Genomic DNA, 18,612 nt, shown 5'->3' on the forward strand with positions numbered 1-18,612 from the left:
ATAACCTCCTAGAAAGGTGTCCTTGTTGTGCTTACAAATCCTTCATTCTCCTTTCACATTTTAAGCCACTGTCTTTCTGATAAAAAAAGCATAAAAAAACACATAAAAAAAATAAAAAAAAGTGGTTGCTTTTGCTAGGGCGCCGCAAAAAAAAAAAAAAAAAGATGTTTCAGGATAATTAACTTTTGTGTAATTAGGATTATCGAATGAAAATCCACTGATTTACTATCTTTTATTATGTGTTACTCTTATTACCTCACTGTGTTCCTTAGGAGGATATTTATACATCTGGCTGATTCACACTTGGAAATCTGGAACAAAAAGGCCCTTTAGCCTCTGGGAGGAAAGCTTTGGACAAAATTCAGCAGCTCATGCAGCTACGCTCAGACTGTCTCTGTGTTGTGTAGTCACTTTGTGCCCCAATGAAAGAAGTAGCAGGGCTACTAGAAAATGTGGAAGACAAACTGCACGACATCAGCCAAGTGAATCCTCCTCCTTTCTCCTCCCGAGTGGAATAAAAGCATCCCACGACTGCTGACAAACTCTCTTTCGCTCTTATTTATTATTATTTTTATTTTATTTTTTTTTGCCTACTCTCGTATTAGAAAAAATGCGAAGAAATACGCAGAGAGAAAAGGGAAGACAGAAAGAGGAGCAAGGAAACAGAGGCCAGCTTTGTCATTTTTGCTAAACATAAAAAAAAAAAAAAAAAAAAAAAAAAAAGTGAGCCAAGGAGAAACCCAGCGATCATTATGTAGCTGCGTGCAGATGCATTCAATTAGTTGTGGTTGGAAAAGCCTTGGCCTCAGACCAGCGCTTTCAGTAAGACGGGGTGGGGGTGGTGGGGTGGTGGTGGGGAGGGAAGGGGGGAGAGCACACTCTCTCTCTCGTCCGACAACACCGCAACACTCCTAACCCTCACAGACGCACACAAACACACCCACGCACAGGGCGCACACGGGGCCACCACATCTGTCCCGGGACACCCTGGGACCACTACTTGGGCCTCCGTGCGACGCCAGCGCTACATACTCTGGTTTTACGCAGTAAATGACAGGGGTTAACTGATTACATTTGGTATGTGCGCGCGTGTATGTTTGCGTGTGTGTGTGTGCGTGTGTGTGTGCGAGATAATGTGCGAAGGAAACAGAATTGAGAACATTACGATCTCAAAGGCAACCACGTGTCTCATCCGTCTTCTTCTTCAGGAAACCGTGTGCCTTTCTTTGAAAGTAACCTCAGGAAATAGCTGCACATACATATATATATATATATATATATGTGTACTTTTTTTTTTTCAACTTTAAACTGAAACTAAAAATTCAATCTTACAAAGTGCATATTTCCGAATGTTTTGTCTATAGCAAAATGGCTATAATTTAGCCAATCTGCTAATGCATGTGCGGGAAATATGCAAGCACATCAAGATACTTATTTTTCAAAACTGAGTCAGAAGTCTTAGTAACACTAAGACTGTAATTAACATACCAGTTAAAAAAAAAAAAAAAAAGAGGAAGAATTTCAACAGAATAAGATTTGATTATGAGGTCTGAACAAAAAAAAAAAAAAAAAGAAGCTATTACTATTCTTGACCTCACTGTTTTTAAATCAAATTCAGAGAGCGACCGGGTTTTTTCCCATCTGATGTGAGACTGGGGGACAGAAAGTGACAGGATAAGAGGAGTAGGTGAGATGAGTGCTGCAGGGGAAGGAGGCCTCACCTGTTGCTGGTGAAGGAAGGGGGGATCTCTAGGGCTCAGGCTTACAAAACGATTAGCCGTTGGGGTGCCAGGGGCTGAGTAGCCTGGGTAACATGCCATAACAAGACAAAAAAACAAAAAAAAAACAAAACAAAAAGAAAAGAACAGAAATACATGCTTGCATTACAATTAGCATTCAGGAATTCACATGTACGTAGGAGTTGTTCTGGCGACTTGCTGGAAGTCCAATAAAAAAAAAGTCTTTAACTGACATTACACAACAAATTAACTGTGAGAACTGGATTGTTTTGCATTGTTTTAATGTTTTTGTGCGAAACATCTGTGTTTTTAAACTTGTCAAACAATACGATTAAAGAATTAATTCAGCTGATGCACAGTTGTTTCATTTCTATTCTGAGCGATGCGGGTCTGTAGTGGCGCTCACCTTCTGTTGACGTGGTGATGGGCTTGGTGTCGGGCATGGATAGCGAGACGGGCCGCACGGCACCGTGGTGCGGGGAGGGAGCCAAGACTGGGGTGAAGTGGCCTGGGACCTTTCCAACCACCTGACCACTGCTGTTCGGCTGCAGGTGAAGCAGAAACAACCGGAAAACACGATTAAGGCGAGTATTGTTTTCACAGAGTGAGATCATTTGTCTACATTTCGGGAATGTTTATGACAGACATGTGCAGAGAGAGCTATTTAGCACACATGAAAGGCCTGTCACGATGATCAGAACAATCAATTAACTGCGCGATAAATTAAAATGATCTCGACCATTTTCTTCAAAGAGACTGAATGAGGAGAGGGTTCACTCTGTGCATCGGCCTCAGCACCTGGGCGCATTGGTTCATAGAGGAATGAATGGAGTGAACCCTCCTGTCAGTCGTCCACCATCTTTGTCTCAGTGGGGTGGGGCTTGGCGGCGGGGCCGCTAGCAGGAAGTGAGCCCACTGCTCCAGTGTGTGGGAACATTTCGGATTTAAGGGGAACGAGCAAGGTGAGCCAATTGAGACGGACGGGCCACTCTGTCGTATTAGTTTGAAAGTAGAGGCAACTAAAAAAGGCGATTCAACCAACTTGCACGCGCGCCTGAAATACAACCATCCAGCTGGAAACAAATCTGCAGCTGAAAATGCAGAGACGACAGTCAACATTTCAGTGAGGCCTTTGGTGAACAAAGTAGGCTAAATACGAACGAAACATCGCAAAATGGTGCACGCTCACAGATGGTGTTCGCCACATTACAAAAGAAATACAGCCCTTCCATCTTATTTTTATTGTTTATTTTATTTATTTAGGATATTTAAAAGTTGTTCCGATTAAATGTTAAATAATCTGCAGAAATAAAAGTGCTTTTGAAAGGGTGTACTCACATTATTATGCAGTATTAGAGTATATTAGAGAAAAAAACGGTCTCAAAATAATGTTGACGATAATATCGTTTATCGTTTATCATTTGCGTGACGATATATCGTCCAGCAAAATATGTTCTATTTTAAGTGCGGTGTTGTAGAAGTAGTAATTACCAAAGTAAAACCAAAAAAAAGAAAAGAAAAAGAAGTGCACTATAACAACCGCATTAGTTTTGTCTGCCACCAAAACCTGTAACCTTATAAGAGGAGAGGCTGCGTCCAGGGACTTATGTTTACAAGCCCTTGTTCGCTTGTAAATGTGCAGTTGGGCAGAGCTCAATAAACTAAGACAAGCACGCTACAAGCTACACTTTTACAAAAAACGGTTTGCACTAAACAAGCTGAACATCCAGGCACAGCCTCCCGTCCCTCCATTACGGCGGACGTAACAGCTCGGTTTACCCTGACGAACTGGGGAAAGGAAAAAAAGAACAACAAAAGGTGGCCGGACCACTCACTCTCACAGTTAATGCTCGGCCTGAAGAAAAGGTTTTAGCACTTTCAGTCAGCCGCTGTCTTGTCACAGTTATTACTAAAAACTCTGGGGGGGCAAAAGCAACAATGGATGCTCAGTCGCTGACAATGGATTTCCTACATGATTCCAAACAATGATTTTAATGGCGCTCATAAATGGAATTTAGGAGGACCCGGGCGTGAAAAGACGGGGAGAGCCGTGGAGTGACCTGGCACAATGGTGTGAATGTGTCCGTATAGAGAGCGAGGCAGAGAGACTATATATGTGGAGAAAGAAATAAAGGAAGCTAGTGGGAGCTACTCTTTCAGACGGCTGGAGACTGTCTGGGGCGTTCGTTTCAGGGCCGCCCCGAGTTCAAAACTCAAACAGGCCTTTTCGGGAAAGAATTGTGTCCGCAGGGTTCCCTCCGATGTGAATAGAATGTTTAATTAGAGTGTAATATAATCTGCGTTAAAGCAAGCATAAAAACATTCTGGCACTCGTCCATGGGATTATAAGCGCTGTGTTATTTGCTGAGCCTCACCCCTCCTCCCCCTCCTCCTCCTCCACACCCCCCCCCAACTGGTCTTCTCTCTTCCCTACCGGACCCCACCTCGCCACCTCCCCCCTCTCCTCTCCCCCGTTTCTTCTCTCCTTTCTCCAGCACCCCAGCAGAGGGCCAGTTAATTCTGCACAAGAGCCGGGCCCCGGCAACGGCAAATATTTACAACCTTTATCATTCCCCGCGGTTTTTCTCTAGAGTAACAGTCTAACCCCCCCCCTCCATCCCCCTCTCCCCTCCCCCTAACCCACCCTCTCCCCGCTAACCCGCTCCCAGCTCTGGAGATGGAGCCGTCTACGAGGCCTTTGTTTACAGTGAGAACAGCGGGGATATAAAACTCACATAAATATCACACGGCTCTCTCATCTATAGAGACGCCTGTTCACTCTCTCCAACACACTGGCCACAGTGTGCACTCCGGCTGCATAAAGGCCGTAAGCTCTTTCATTTACTTGTATGTCTTCGTGCAGTTCGGTGCATCATGTGTGACTGCGATCGTTTCTGTTTGGTCCACTTTTTTTATGGAGTCATGCGGTGGTTTTTGTTTGTTTTTTTGTTTTTTTTTTCAGCAAAACTGCAGATAAAATGCTGGGAATGTACTATGACCTTTTACACGGCATTATATCACATTAAAAGGACACATTTGTTTGTCACATGATGAGGATATAAAAGTTAGAGTTTGTCCGGTTTGTCTGTAAAAATGTAATTACGTGTCAATCTTGCTGAATTCGTCTGTGAAATAAAACAGCAATTAAATGTTGAATAGGTGGGCTTGTGTCGCGTTAACGTTACAGCCAGATTCGAGGTTTGCAAAAAAAATCCCGTCCGGAAAGGACGACGCTCTAAGAAGAATAAAAGAAGAAGGCAAGACAAGATGATATCCTCTACTTGCATCAGCGTGGCAGTAATGAAATAGTTCCAAAAGCACGCTTTAATTTATCTAATCTTTAATCTCTTGAGGTCAGATGGGAGTGGAGCCGAACGCGATAACAAAGAACGACCAGAGGCCGTGAAAGTTGTGCCAAACCACCCTCCGACTTCTGGCCTCAAAACTGGCCCACTGCCTTCAACAAACACACACACACACACACACACACACACACACACACACACACACACACACACACACACACACAGACACACACACACAAACGACCAACCTGGCTGCTCTGTGGGCTGGACGGGTCATATGACGGCACGTAGCTCTTGATGGGATCAGCAGGGTTGAGGTGAGGCGGGTAGCGGATGGTGGTGTGCGAGAAGTAGGGCGACGGCGCCGGGGGCAAGATGGCCGAGGCCGAGAACTGCAGCGGTGAGTGTGGAGGGGGGCTCCTTGTTGATATAACTGCAGGAAAGATAAAATAAAAAAAATGCAAAAGAGCAGAGAGAGAGAGGAAGATTGACTGCGTGAGAAGGGGAGTTGAGGTGAAGCGATCGCCGTTGATCTCCGAGGCTGAAGTGAGCATCGATGCGGATTCTTTTTGAATGTGCGCGTGAGGTTTTTAACGAGGCAGCTGTTGTTTAAAGTCGCCGGTGACTCACCACTGTGTCCTACACCTGTTAGTCCTGGGTGATGAGGCTGAGGGAAAGTGCTGAGTCGTGGAGAGGAGTCCTGCGGGGAGGTGGGGCTGAACAGCGGCTTCTCCGGCTTCTTCATGGTAGGAGAGGACATGTCTGCTGGTAGGGAAACGAGGCAAGCGCACACATAAATGGTCAGAAGATGAGAACGTTTTCATTAAGCTCTTGGTTAAAAATAACACCTTGTTGCATAGGTCTTCAACAGGGGGCTCGCGGCCCCTAAGGGGTCCGTGGCGGTACTGCAGGGGGGCCGCAATAGCTTTAGTTGATCGGACATTTTTTATACATTTTTTTTTTTAATTTTCCCCCACAATTTATAATAATGATAATAATAATGTGTAGGAATCAGTGTAATTCATTGGACAGCAGCAAAAAATAAATAAATACATAACAAAAAGCGTTGTCATGCCTAAAGGGGACAATTAAGTCCTGCGGTTGCAGAGCAGCTGGTCGATCAAACGGGGTTTAAGAGTTTTGAGACACTTCGCGTAATCTTAAAAAGAACATTACACCGTTACATCTGCTCGGCGCGGCCTTACACGCCGCCTGTCAAGCCGCTGTAATTCCCCGCGAATAATCCCGGAGGCTCAGCAGAAGACGCGGGAATCTGTCCGGGAAACAAACCGAAGAGTACGAGCACGAACCAAAAAAAACTCACAAGTCGCTCATTACCGCCGCCGCCGCGCGCTTTCACGAGCGGCGCTCGCGCTCGTCACGGCTGCGCGGTTTTCAATTTTCCATGGTGAGACGTGGCGCCTGAAGGCAACGCGATAACAAATAGATGCGAGAGGCAATGGTCTATGTCTGCTCGCGCTTCTCCTGTGAACATTCATCAAGTGCTTTTCTGCCCTGTCACTGATTCTCGGGGTGTGTGCGCCTCTCGCAACATCCGTCTCCTTCCCCACCAAAAACAAGCTGTGTAAACCTCGCCGCCGAGGCATTTCCATAGCTTTAACCATCCTTCCCTCCCTTTTCCCAACAACGGGGGAAGGATCCACCCAAGTGACAGGAAAAATCAGTCATCTATAGAGGAGAGAGCGAGAAAGGTGGCTGGAATTCGTGAGGTGGGTGGATGGAGGGGAAAGGAGGGGAGGGGAAGAGGAGGGGGGGGGGATTTCCCAGTCTGAGGTTGCAAGAGGATACAGGCTTAAGTGCTTTCATTTTGTGTCAGAGGGAGAAATACCTTCCAAAAGATTTATATCGCTGCCTAATGTTTCCATTAAAAATAGGAAATATTTTCTGCAGAGGAGGCTTTTCCTCTCTCCTGCTAATTAACTCCTTCAGAGATGGCCGCCGCCAGCAATTAAACCGGACCATTAATTAAACACTTAAAATCTTTAAATAAAAAGGACCTTGATTTTTTATTTTTTTTTATTATCATTATTATTATTTCTAAATGTGTGCCTGCGTAAAGAAAATAAACCCAGTCTGCAGCGGTCTCCCAGAGCTGCACACAAGAGAGAGAAACAATTTCTTCTACTACATAGTTAGGTTTTGTCAAATGACAACCATGTGCACGAAATGACTGTTTGGCACTTGGGACGACTCATATGGGTTCAATATCACCCCACTTCTCATTTATTCTCTCTTGACAGAATAATGGCCGTCTTTGGAGGGTTTCCTACCCACTGCTTTCCCTTTCTCCTCACCCCAAGTGTCTAAGTTTACGCAGAGCCGTACTCTCGGGCCTTGTGCGAAGGGACACGCTGAAATTTCATGTACCCACATTGGGATGTGGCTGAATCCCGCCAGGGCCCGAGTCTCTCGTGCATCATCTGGTGTTTTCCTCTCGCAGCCGCAGCACTTATCGTATTAAATAATAAATAAAAAAAAAAGAATCAAAAAAGAGAACAAAACAAGAGAGGGGTGTCTAAAGTTCAAGCTGAAGCCTTGAGAGGCCTCGGCGGAGGATTTGTTCCCAGCGATTTCATCCGTCACACGCAGACAAAATGCTGGTTAAATCCAGACGAAATGCCGGCAGCCGAGTGTCGAGGGGAGTCAGCGGAGAGTGAGAACGATCCGGAAACATGGGACAGCGAGGCCTTAATTAAAAGGGCCACGGGTTCTGCTCTGCACCAGGAGACGACGTAATGAGACATGCAAGCTGTCCTGCGAGAATCATACTCTCGCTCTCGATGTGAAACAGGCGCGCAGGCAGGTTTATCTGATGCACAAAGCTTTATCGCCTTCTGACCGTGTAAGAAATTGACCGATGGCCGTTTTCTCTCCCGGGCCGACACGTCCAGCTGCATTTATTTTCCTTTATTAAGGAAATGTTTTGGCCTCTCGACTGGCTGGACTTCAACCAGGGCGGCTGCGGTGAGGACTATGGCCTCTGTTAATGATGATATGTGTCGTATAATCTGTGATTAACAAATTGAGCCATAAGGCGGAAAGATATGTGTTCCTGAATCATAAATTATACGACACCTATCACCTTATTTGCTCGCCTTATAAGTAGATTAGACTTTATAAGTGTAATTTTCTCCTAGATATAATAACTCATTGGTTTTGTCAGGTGTTTGTTTATGAAGGAAATTATACGCCTGACGTTTGGAAGAGTTTAAAAAAAAAAAACCTGCGGCGCCTGTCGACGTGGTGACTTGAGCGAGACTCGGAGAACAAGCCGAGCGCTCAGTTTAATCCCAGCTACGCAACCGGTAAAATCTCGACTATTTGTGGGGAAAAACCTGTCCACGGGCACACTTACACCTGCTAAAGTACTCAAAGTACTCCTCTGAGGTAATTACCGTACAGTAGGTGCCTCCAGAACCACGTTTTTCTCCCCTCACAGACAAAAAGGGCCGAACACAATGCCAGGCACGCTACTGCAGCTAGTTATGACCATATGTGTTTCTGAACGTACGCCGCGCGTTGAGGAATCCACTGTTTCTTTTGTGCGAGCGACAGGTGCAAGAGACTGCGGATTTACATTCAAACCGGAGTTCAAATGGGTTTAAACATTTATACAACTGTTGATGCCTGGAGCTATCCCTGACATGGTACGTATTTTAAGAGAGTTGAGCAGGTTCATGTGTGGAGAGGGAGACCAGATGCGGATCGTCTGCAAAGAAAAGCAATGGGCGCAGTGGCTTATGACAAGGCTGAGAGTTAAAGAGAGTTCAACTGCTGATATATCAAAAACAAATAGGAGGTGTTTGCTTTGATGAAATCTCTTTGAATGCCACAAGGATGGAGGATCCTCTTATCCTTCAATGACTTCCCGTCAGCGTGATCAGTTTAACGCTGAGCTGTGCAAAGTCACATGTTTGTATAAACTGAATGAACGCGATGGAGGGTGTTACTGGTAAAGTGGAGCGGGTCATGCCTGATAAAACACTCAAAGGTGAACAAAAAAAACAAGCAAGAACTGGAAAATCACCTCCGTCTCTGTCGTGCCAGTTCGCCCGGCTGCTGGCTGGTGAGCTGGGCGAGGAGTAGAAGTCCGGTCCCGTCGGGCTGGTGTCCATGTTCTCGTCCAAGTTGACGGTCTTGGGCCTTTTGCTGCGCGCGGGGAGAAGACTGTGGATTAACGCTGGCGCTCGCTCTGAGGAGCGTGGCTTTAAAGATGGCAAGACGCTAACAACTCTTGACTAGAGCAGATGCTCAGCTAAGATTAGCTAGCTTTATGTGGGAGCGTCCTACAAACAGCACAACAAGAGTTAGATGTGAGGCTATAGATGTTTAGCTTAGCTTAGCATAAAGATCAGAATCTCAACTGAGAGATACAACTTGCTATAAATATCTAGAAGTGCTGGTATGCCTAGGCCCGGCTACATACCCTTGTTTACAGAGTTCATGCTAAGCTAATCTGAGCGATCTCGTGAATATAGCTACAGCCAGACAATGGGTTGATCTTATCGCCGGCGCTCTTTGCACGAGGATAATTTCCCAGCAAAAACGCGACACGCTCCCTTTCTCTGAGCCGTGCGCGACCACGTATATAAATCAGCGCAGTTGCCGTAACTTTCACTGACCTGCCGGGAGGAGAGGACAGGGAGCGGTGCAGCCCCACGCTGGAGTTCAGGTCGTGATAGTAAGGTTGGCTGGGCATGTCAGCCATGGAGAAGTTTACCGCTGCGCCGTGGGTGATGGGCACTGCAGAGGACACAGAGAGAGGAAGGAGTTCAATGTCAACGCGTTGTCAAATGAAGTACTGTCTGTGCTATTATTGCATCAAGAGACGCACCATTAATTGCGCGGTAGCTTGAGTGACTGTTATTGATGCTGTGCGTTTTTTCGAGGCCCGGCGTATTAAATGGAGTGCTCCCTGCTCGCAGGTTAACTGTCCGACCGGCGCAGGCGTTTCTGCTGAGGACTGATTAACAAGTCTTCAAGCGAGAGCATTGCCTGCCTGTATGGATGAATAATCCCCCCCCCCCCACCCCCACCCCCACCCCACCACCACCACCACCCCCGGTGAAAGACGGGATAAATTGTGACGCCTTCAAACTTTCCCACTCGTCGACAGTTTCTCGCCGGCGTGAGGCTTTCCAGCCGCGATGATTTACAGTGGATAAGGGCTTGTTTTTCTCGCTGCGGTTAAGGTGAGGGATATTGTTTCAAGGGAGGCCAGGCCTGTGTTTACAGAACAAAAGGCGTTCACCACCCATCCTCGCACGCCGCCTCTCTTTCACTCTCTCGGCAGTGTGTGGCCCTGCGGAGGCAGCCTGCAGCTCGGGCGGTTGGTCGGTTTGGAGTGGATGAGAGGATGGAGTGTGTGGCGCCGTCTGTTGTGGTCTGAGGTTCACCACTGGCACGATCCCTCCGCCAGCCTCCGCCCTGGCAGCCCACTGCAGCCCTGGCAAAGGCCCCTACCCGCTGCTACTATACCGAGCTGTCTGTGGAGGAATGCATCCGGCCCGGGGAGGCTGAATACAAGACTATTGTTTGTTTTTTTTTTTCATTCATGGCTGAGGATACCCCCAACCTTCTCCCTGTGTGCCGGTCTCTCTTTATCTCTAGTTTTTGGCTCGGCGCAGTATTTTTGATGCCACTTGGCCGCCCTGCCAATCATCACATTTAATAATCTGGGCTTTGACTTTAAAGCCAAAAAAGTGTAAACGGAACAATGATGCTGCAAATAAAAGCCACCCTTTGCCAAAATGACCTCATTTCACTGTGCGAAGGGAAGAGACAGAGGACGCACTGTCACAGATTCGCTCCCAAGTCCAGTTTCGTTTGCCCGCGCGCGCACCGCGTTTTCTGTTGACAAAATATTTTTACACTCGCAGCCGAGGCTCCTGTTGCATTAATGAGTGTCCTCGTCAAAACGCTGGATCGCGAGCCAGCCTTGAACTCCGCAGCTCCCTTTGATGGACTTCAAAGAATGTCTCAACAGCCCGGAGAGCTGGGAGGGAAGCGCGATGACGGACGAGCGGCTGCTTAGATATCTTCCCAGGGAGCGACCGGCTGAGTGAGTGACAATTCCTGCGCGTCCGTCGACCTTTTTAAAATTCCAGCTCGACTTCAGTCGGCTTTGGCGAAACCGGGCCCAGGCCACATGAGAGCAAACACGGCGGCTCAGAGGCCATCTGGTCAGGGGGCAAATTAAACACTAAACAAAAACACGGCCTTTCAAATCATACCCAGTCTCTGGGCGCTGAAACGAGTGAGAGAACAGTGAAGAAAACTGCTAACTTAAAGTTAGCAAATAAACTACTATTATTACTATTGTGCTCATAAATTAGATTCAGTCTAATTTCGTGTGTGTGTAAAAAGTAATAAAATATCTAAAAACTGCTTTAATTTTCCAGTCCAAAAAAGCTAGCCGCAGCTCAATAATAATTTAATGCTCATGTCTATTTTAGTGGGATCAATCTGAGACAAACCACAGGACTGGAATTGGCTTGTGCGTGCTTCAACACACACACACACACACACACACACACACACACACACACACAGCAAGAGCAGCACAGGTACGTTTCTTTTACGCGCAGGTTGTCGGAGGTGACTGGAGCCTTTGTGCGCCGCGGGCGCGCTCGCTACAGTTACAGCCTTTACCGCGGGTAAACGATGCCACGGCGCGCCCTCGGTTATCAGCGCGCCCCTGGATAGGGCGGCCGTCAACGGCTCTGCCCGAGCGCAAACATGTCTGTGCAGATGAACGCAGGCTCGCACAGACAGCTGCGCACACAGGCGTCCTCTCATTGCAAAATCTGGCCCGACCGGATCTGCCGCACAACAGCTGTACGGTAGATTTCAGCATTAGTATCCTGAATGCAAAATTAATTTCAGGGCATAAAGGCCGTCGGCCTCTTGTTTCCGGTTGCGCCAACTTAACGGGGACCATGCACGGGCCGAGCTCTGGCGTTTTTTTCAGGCCTGGCGCCGCAACTTCAGGTCTAAATCGGTGAGAGAGCGAGCGAAATCTCCTGCGTGTGAGTGCGTGGAGGGCACGGCGTTCTGCGTACTTACTTCTGGACACTCGCACCAGCTCTGCAACACTGAAGACTCCTGATTTGATGAAACTGTCTTCCAGATAGACTGCAGACACAGGGACCATGAACACATGTTATGCACCGGTTACTTGCAGCTGTGATCATTAGCAAAGCTGTTAAAATGACGAGATGCACAACGAGAATTTTACAGAACTTCCTCGTCGTGCGGTTGTTCCGGGGCGTGAAATGGACAGAAACATCAGATTTAGCATGGCTATTGAGGAAAATCAAAAGAAAGACATGGGCGGAGCTAAAGGAGAAGAAGTGACCCTTGTTTTTGTTTTTTCCAATCAGTCATTTAATCGTGTTGAGTGTAGAAGTTGCCCACTAGCCATCGAGCAAAGGCAGCTAATCTTTAAAACCGCTCCAAATGGATTAAATGAGGAGAGCGAATTCCTTGTATGCAAATATGAGCTTAATTCAGATTTTCCCTTTTATTAGATTTAATTTAAAACATGACATGAGTCTAGAGATGTAACACCAGGTCAGCTGTGCAGATTATTTGTTAGATTTGTTGTTTTTTTTTCTCGTGAGATTTTAACTGGGACAGTGAGCACCATGAGAAAAACAGTTTCCTTTTTGTTTGACAAGTTTAAACCAACACACAGATCAGTAAAGAGTGACAGGACAGGTGTGCGAGGAGAAGGAGGAGGAGGAGGAGGAGGAGGGAGTGACATGTAGGCTCCTGCTGCTGTGACAACAAAGGACAAGCCCGTGCTGAACTTCAGTCACTTCCAGTTTGATTGGGAACAGGAGCAAAACTACCGGTGCCGACCCTAAGACGCGGCAGCAAAAAATAAAATCCCCGCATAAAAGCGTTATTTATGTTATACGTTAAATTTTACTGCGAGGACGTGAGACTAATTCACTTTCTGCTGTGTAAACAGTCCGTGCTACAGTAAGTACGGCTCGAGAAGTAAAAAAAAAAAAAAAAAAAAGAAGAAGAAGAAAGACGGCCAGATTTTTTTTTTCTCCCCCGCTTTCACAAAACTATTTTTAGCCTGAACAAATGATATTCCAATTTTTTTAATTTATTTATTTTTTTGATGAGGCTCACATGACCCGCCGGTGACTCGCTGACGCTAATCAGACGCCGTCAGTCAAATAACAGCCAGACGAGTTATTGACACCCAAATGACTCCGGCTCCTCTTTGATCCGTTGCCAAGGGGTGCCCGGGCCGTGCCAGAAAAGATAGACGGGCATCTCGATTGGCACCTACGAAGCTCGGCGCCTCCAGTGAGCCAACGGCTTTTCGCGAGGAACTGTGCCACTGCCGAGGGCCTCCCAGGCCTGAGTCATTGGCTCGCTCGCGTGTTTTCCTTGGCACCGACATCAGCAGAACCTGCTCTTGAGGTAGAAAACTAATTATACTTCTCAAACTATTTTCATTCCAACATTGTGACGACACAGCGCAGGTCAGTCCAGGGAAGAAGAAGAAGAAGAAGAGAGAGAAAAAAAAAAAAAAAAAAACGGCACTGTCAAAGAATGTTCTCCACGGCTCAGCTACACTGGCTCACGGTCACTTTTTCAGTTTTTTTATTTATTTATTTACTTATTTATCTATTAATATTCGGGGTCACTCACTTTTACCTATTAACTGTTTTATATATATATATATATATATATATATTTATTTATTTTTATTTAATTAAAAACTAAAACTTAACCTTAACTTGTTTTCACGTCGCTTCCTTCTTATTCTAAACCCTTCCACCCCAACGGACCGTCGCGGGGGCCGCGTGGTCCGCACCTGGCGAGCAGCAGTGGCGGCCGCGGCCGCATTTTTAAGCCCGGCGGGCGAAAAGAGAAAAACGTTCCGTCGGCGAGTCACGGAGTTCACAGCTCTATTTACACTAGGTAGGTTCTGGTGTACATACAGTGAGCCGCCGCCGTCGCAGCGCGCGAGCTGGAGCTGGAACAATGGGGTGATGACAGGAGGGAGGAGGGAGGATGACTGGTAGTGTACATACCTGGAAGAGGGTTCTTGCCTGGCTCATTGTTACTTGGACTTCCTGACTGCTGTGAGTCTGCAAACACACGGAGACAGAGAGACAAAAGAGGACGGGGATTAGTTTGGAAAGAAGACATCTTATGGAGATGTGGTTTTCTTATACACACACACACACACACACACACGTATATGTATATATATATGTTTTCAGCTTGAAATGAAGAAATGTGTCAAGACTGGAAAGAAGATACTCTCTTTATGCCTAAAGGTTTTTTTTTTCCTTATCGAAACGAGCGCACCCCCGTACATTTAAACAAGCCAGTGTTGTTTGAACAGCGTTATCATTAAGGGAAGGGCAACGTGAAGAAAAAAGGCTCTGTGTCTGACACGGGGAAACCTAAAAGTTTTTTATCAGTGGACCTACTTTTTCAAAGGGGCTGGAGGAGTGTTGCTGGAGGGAGGGGGTGGAAAGGAGGAGGAGGAGGTGGGGGTGGTTGTGGGGTGGAGGGGGGGCTGTTCGGTCCTGCTGTGCAAGGTACAAGCACAGAACAAAACACGGAGAGAGGACAGGAGGGGCGGGGAGACGCGAGGAAACATGAGTGGAATTCTTTCCACCGGCCACGGCGAGCAGGTTTTTTGGTGAGAGGCGGCCCCGGGGGCCGACGTCTGAGCGATGCGTATCACTCCCGCCGATGAGCTCCCGCTCGATTATTAGGCGTTACGAGCATTCTCCTTTTTAACGCGGCCGAGCGCAAAAGTTGCGAAATTAGTGGTGGAAATCTTTTTTTTGTTTTTGTTTTTTTTTGTGTGAGTGAGAATATTGGAAATAAAAACAAGTGAAGGGGAAGGAGCTTTTTTGGCTTTTGCCAAACAGTTAATAACGGCGGGGCCGGGAGCGAGCTAGCGGGCCCCCGACGGTGACTCGAAGTGACCCCGAGCCCACACAATGAGAACCGGCGAGGAGGGTGGGGTGGGGGGGGAGATTACCATCTACACCTTAAACGCCAGAGTGCTTCAGCATGAGAGACAAGACGCTGCAGACGGTGAACTCAGATACCCTCGCGCTGCAACAACACCCCTTTTCCTGCCTCGGCTTCTCATGAGCTGTGTTACGGAGGCAACGGCGAGGGAAGGAGTGAGAGAGGGAGGGAGGGAGGGGGGGGGGAGAGGAGGAGGAAGAAAAAAGTTGAAAGATTTATTCGTTTCTTGTTCTCTCCGTGTGTCGCTCTCCCTCTCTCTCTTGCCCCCCTCCTCACCGCCGCCCACCACCCCCTCCTAAATTTGACTATTAAACAGCACTGCAAAAACAGAATGTTCTTGGCTGACGCTCAACAATGACAAAGCAGGGAGGGAAAGGACCATACGTTAAGAAGAAATCTATTTTTTTTTTTTTTTTTTTGCGCGCTAAGCCCTAAAAACCTATGAGTAACGCGCAAGTTGCGACCTTCCAATATATCTCCACGCCCCCCCTCCCACCATCCAGGGCCCTTTTTTTGAGAAACACATAAACCTGCGCTCCTCGTCGAGCCGCTCGAACGATCATTTCTCAGCGTTTCGGTTTGTTCAAAACTCCGAAACGTTTAAAAGCTGGAACCGAATTCATTTCTTCCCTTTTTCTTTTTTTCTCAAATGATGTTGTACACCCGCGCGTGTTCGGTCCATTGTCTGACGTCAGCCGAATACTTTCCTTCGCCTTAGCCCACCGAAACAGCGAGCCCCTTTTACTTCCCCGTATGCACACACACATATAGAAACACACACGCAGTGCGTAAAGAAGCTTTGCTGGGGAAGCGGTACGGTTTGCGTGGATTTGCCACGGCACATGTCCGTGAAGCGATTGCAGGGAGCTCAGTGGCCTTGTCTCTCTGTCTTCTCCCCCCCAAAACCCCCCCACCCCACCCCATGCTACTTTCAGAGTCATCCATCAGTCTAGTTACAACTGCCAACTCCACGCTTGCTCCCCGAGAACTGCTGAGAGGGAAAGAAACAGGCAGACAAGAGGGAGGTGGTGGGGTTGTGGGGGGCGCGGGGGGCTGGAGAAAGAAAAGATCACGAGAGAGGAGCAAACCACTGAAAAGGTATCGGGGGATTTAAAAAAAAAAAAAAAAAAGGAGGAGGAGGAGGGAGAGTTCGGTGAGATCGAATCAAGAGTTTCGTGTTTTTGTTTGTGTGTCCTTTTTCTTCTTCTTCTCCTTCTTCGTCGTCGTCGCCGCCGTCGTCGTCGACGGGGCTGAACAGGCAACCATGACAAAAAGAGCAGATGGTCGTGGCAATTAGAGATCCCAGGCAGCATCTTCCAGCATGAGGCCCCACTGTAGCACCGGGAGAGACCACCTGGATGACTCAAGGTGGCGTACAAGCATATGGCACATCTGCCAGGTCTGCACCGGAGCTGGAAACACCTCCCCTATTGCATTACATTTTACCTCTGACCCGAGAAGGGCAGCCGCCGTGCTCCTTCTGTTGTGTTGTACGGCAGCGGCGTCGGTTCTTTTTGTATTTTAAGATCTTTTTTTTTTTTCCTTTCTTTCTTTTGCCATTAGGTTTGAGCTCGCAAAATGACTTCCCTCTCAAATGTTTGATTCATTTAAAACCGGGCGAATAAAGATCGTTCTGGATGTTTAAACGGGGGAGAGGGGGGAAAAAAATGGCATAAAAGATGTATGGTATTAGGAGCCTGGGGCCTGGTAACTGTATCTAAAAGGTGTCCTGTGCAGAAGCCCGGCCAGTCCGATAGTCTTCAAATAAACAGTAGTGTAACCTGTAAATAAACAGTTGCGGTCGAGCAGGCTCGGCTTTGCCCTGGGAGCTTGGCAGGCCCTGATCACAGAGGCCAGACACCACACACAAGGCCTCTCTCTCCTTCTCTCTCTCTCTCTCTCGCACACACACACACACACACACACACACACACACACGGACACGCACGTACACACGCGGCCCTTTTCCAAAAACAACATTTCTTGGCACCCTCCGTCCTTGCCACTTGTTTAAATAAACAAACTGGTTCACGAAGGAAGTGAAAAAACAGTACCACGTATGAATCAGATTATCTGCTGTTACTCAGCAAAAAAAAAAAAAAAAAAAGGAAAGGGGGTGGGGGGTGGAGAAAAAAAAAAGTAGCAGAGGAGGCTTGTGGGTATTTTGGATGTGTCCACAAGTTCTTACACCTTCTTGTCCGGTGGGATACTTATCATACCACAGTAACGATTATGGCAATTAGGGGTAATGGCAACAGAAATCTGGCTCGCCGAGAAAAAAAAAAAAAAAAAAAAAGTTTCTCAGTGCTTGTGAGGTTTCTCCACGCCCTTGTGTGTTACTCGCCTTGATTTTATAATCACTAAAACACTCACACACACACACCACCCCCACAACCCACCCTCTTCATTTTTTGGCATGACATCCATTCTGTTCCCACTAAATTGCGGGACGCAACACACACACACAGCGTGGATTATATTAGGCCGCATAGTTTGGGAAACTTTTTTTTTTTTTTTTTTTGGGACAAACCGCGGTGCACGCTCCTGGCCCGCAAACACTTGCAGACGCGTACAGATACCGAAAAAAAAAGAAGAAGAAGAAGAAGAAGGAGGAAAAAAAAAAAAAAACCCAAACGCGTGCACGCGCGCGACACACACACACACATGCACGCCCTGCAGATGCATACCGCTGTCGACATTTCAGGAGGAGAAGCCTGTCTGGCAGCCATTTTATGCCGAGCGGGGTTCTGTGCACATGTATAGCACTCTGGCTGCCAGAGGCATGGGTCCTGAGCCAAGACGCATTTCAGCAGCCTGGGGAGGCGGAGGGGAGGAGGAGGAGGAGGAGGAGGAGGGAGGAGGAGAGGAGGAGGTGGAGAGGGGTGGACTCCCGGAGAAGTAGGGAAACAGAGAGAGAGGAGAGGGAGAGAGGGGCAGAAAATATCGACCTAATTACGGAGCAGCTCCGATGCGTAATGTTTCGACAATACAGCTGCTCCTGAGTAAATATTTGATGTGGCCGAGCAGACTTTCTGCTCAGTGTCCTCCTGCTTTTCTTTCCGGTGTGGGAGACTCCAGTTTGTCCTTCCTTGGAAATGCACAGCTGAAATACTTTTGTGTGTGTGTGTGTGTGTGTGTGCAGCTCGGGGTCACACAAGTCTTGACAGCGCGCATAAATGACTGTACATGTGCTGGTATGTAATGCGTGCGTGTGCTTTGTCCCATGTCCTCCTCTGCTCCTGGTTTCTATCACTCACAGCTTTACTCGATGACCTCACACCACTTGGGCCGGCTTCCAAACTGCCAGCAGAACCTGCTCCCTTCTCCAAATCTTTCTCTCCCTCGCTCTCTTTCTTTCTTTCTTTCTTCCCCCTTCGCTATCTGTCCATCGCTTGTCCCCGCGCTTTGCAACACTATCCGTCCTCCATTGTATCTTTTCATCCCCGCCTCGGCGTATATCTGCTATTCAGCGTGTATCCGTGACGATGCCGCCTTATCCGAATAAGAAGAAGAAGAAGAAGAAAAAA

General features: G+C 47.4%; 1 protein-coding gene across 9 annotated transcripts in view; it reads right to left on the reverse strand.

The window, feature by feature from the left end:
* LOC124998072 (nuclear factor 1 B-type-like) overlaps positions 1–18,612 on the reverse strand; it is a 69,942-nt gene that overhangs the window by 12,935 nt on the left and 38,395 nt on the right. For 5 of the 9 annotated variants that reach the window (XM_047572268.1, XM_047572311.1, XM_047572297.1 and 2 more), the window contains exons 3-10: positions 14,125–14,181; positions 12,131–12,199; positions 9,688–9,808; positions 9,093–9,214; positions 5,675–5,806; positions 5,293–5,477; positions 2,146–2,284; positions 1,722–1,804 (exon numbers count right to left, since the gene is read on the reverse strand). In XM_047572268.1, coding sequence (XP_047428224.1) covers positions 1,722–1,804; positions 2,146–2,284; positions 5,293–5,477; positions 5,675–5,806; positions 9,093–9,214; positions 9,688–9,808; positions 12,131–12,199; positions 14,125–14,181 — 908 coding nt within the window. Of the gene's footprint in view, positions 1–1,721; positions 1,805–2,145; positions 2,285–5,292; positions 5,478–5,674; positions 5,810–9,092; positions 9,215–9,687; positions 9,809–12,130; positions 12,200–14,124; positions 14,182–18,612 lie in introns of all 9 variants that reach the window. The other 4 variants (XM_047572262.1, XM_047572304.1, XM_047572288.1 and 1 more) reach the window with 1 other exon arrangement.

This window comes from Mugil cephalus, chromosome 1, assembly GCF_022458985.1.
Source record: "Mugil cephalus isolate CIBA_MC_2020 chromosome 1, CIBA_Mcephalus_1.1, whole genome shotgun sequence".
In the NCBI taxonomy this organism is placed as follows: Eukaryota; Metazoa; Chordata; class Actinopteri; order Mugiliformes; family Mugilidae; genus Mugil; species Mugil cephalus.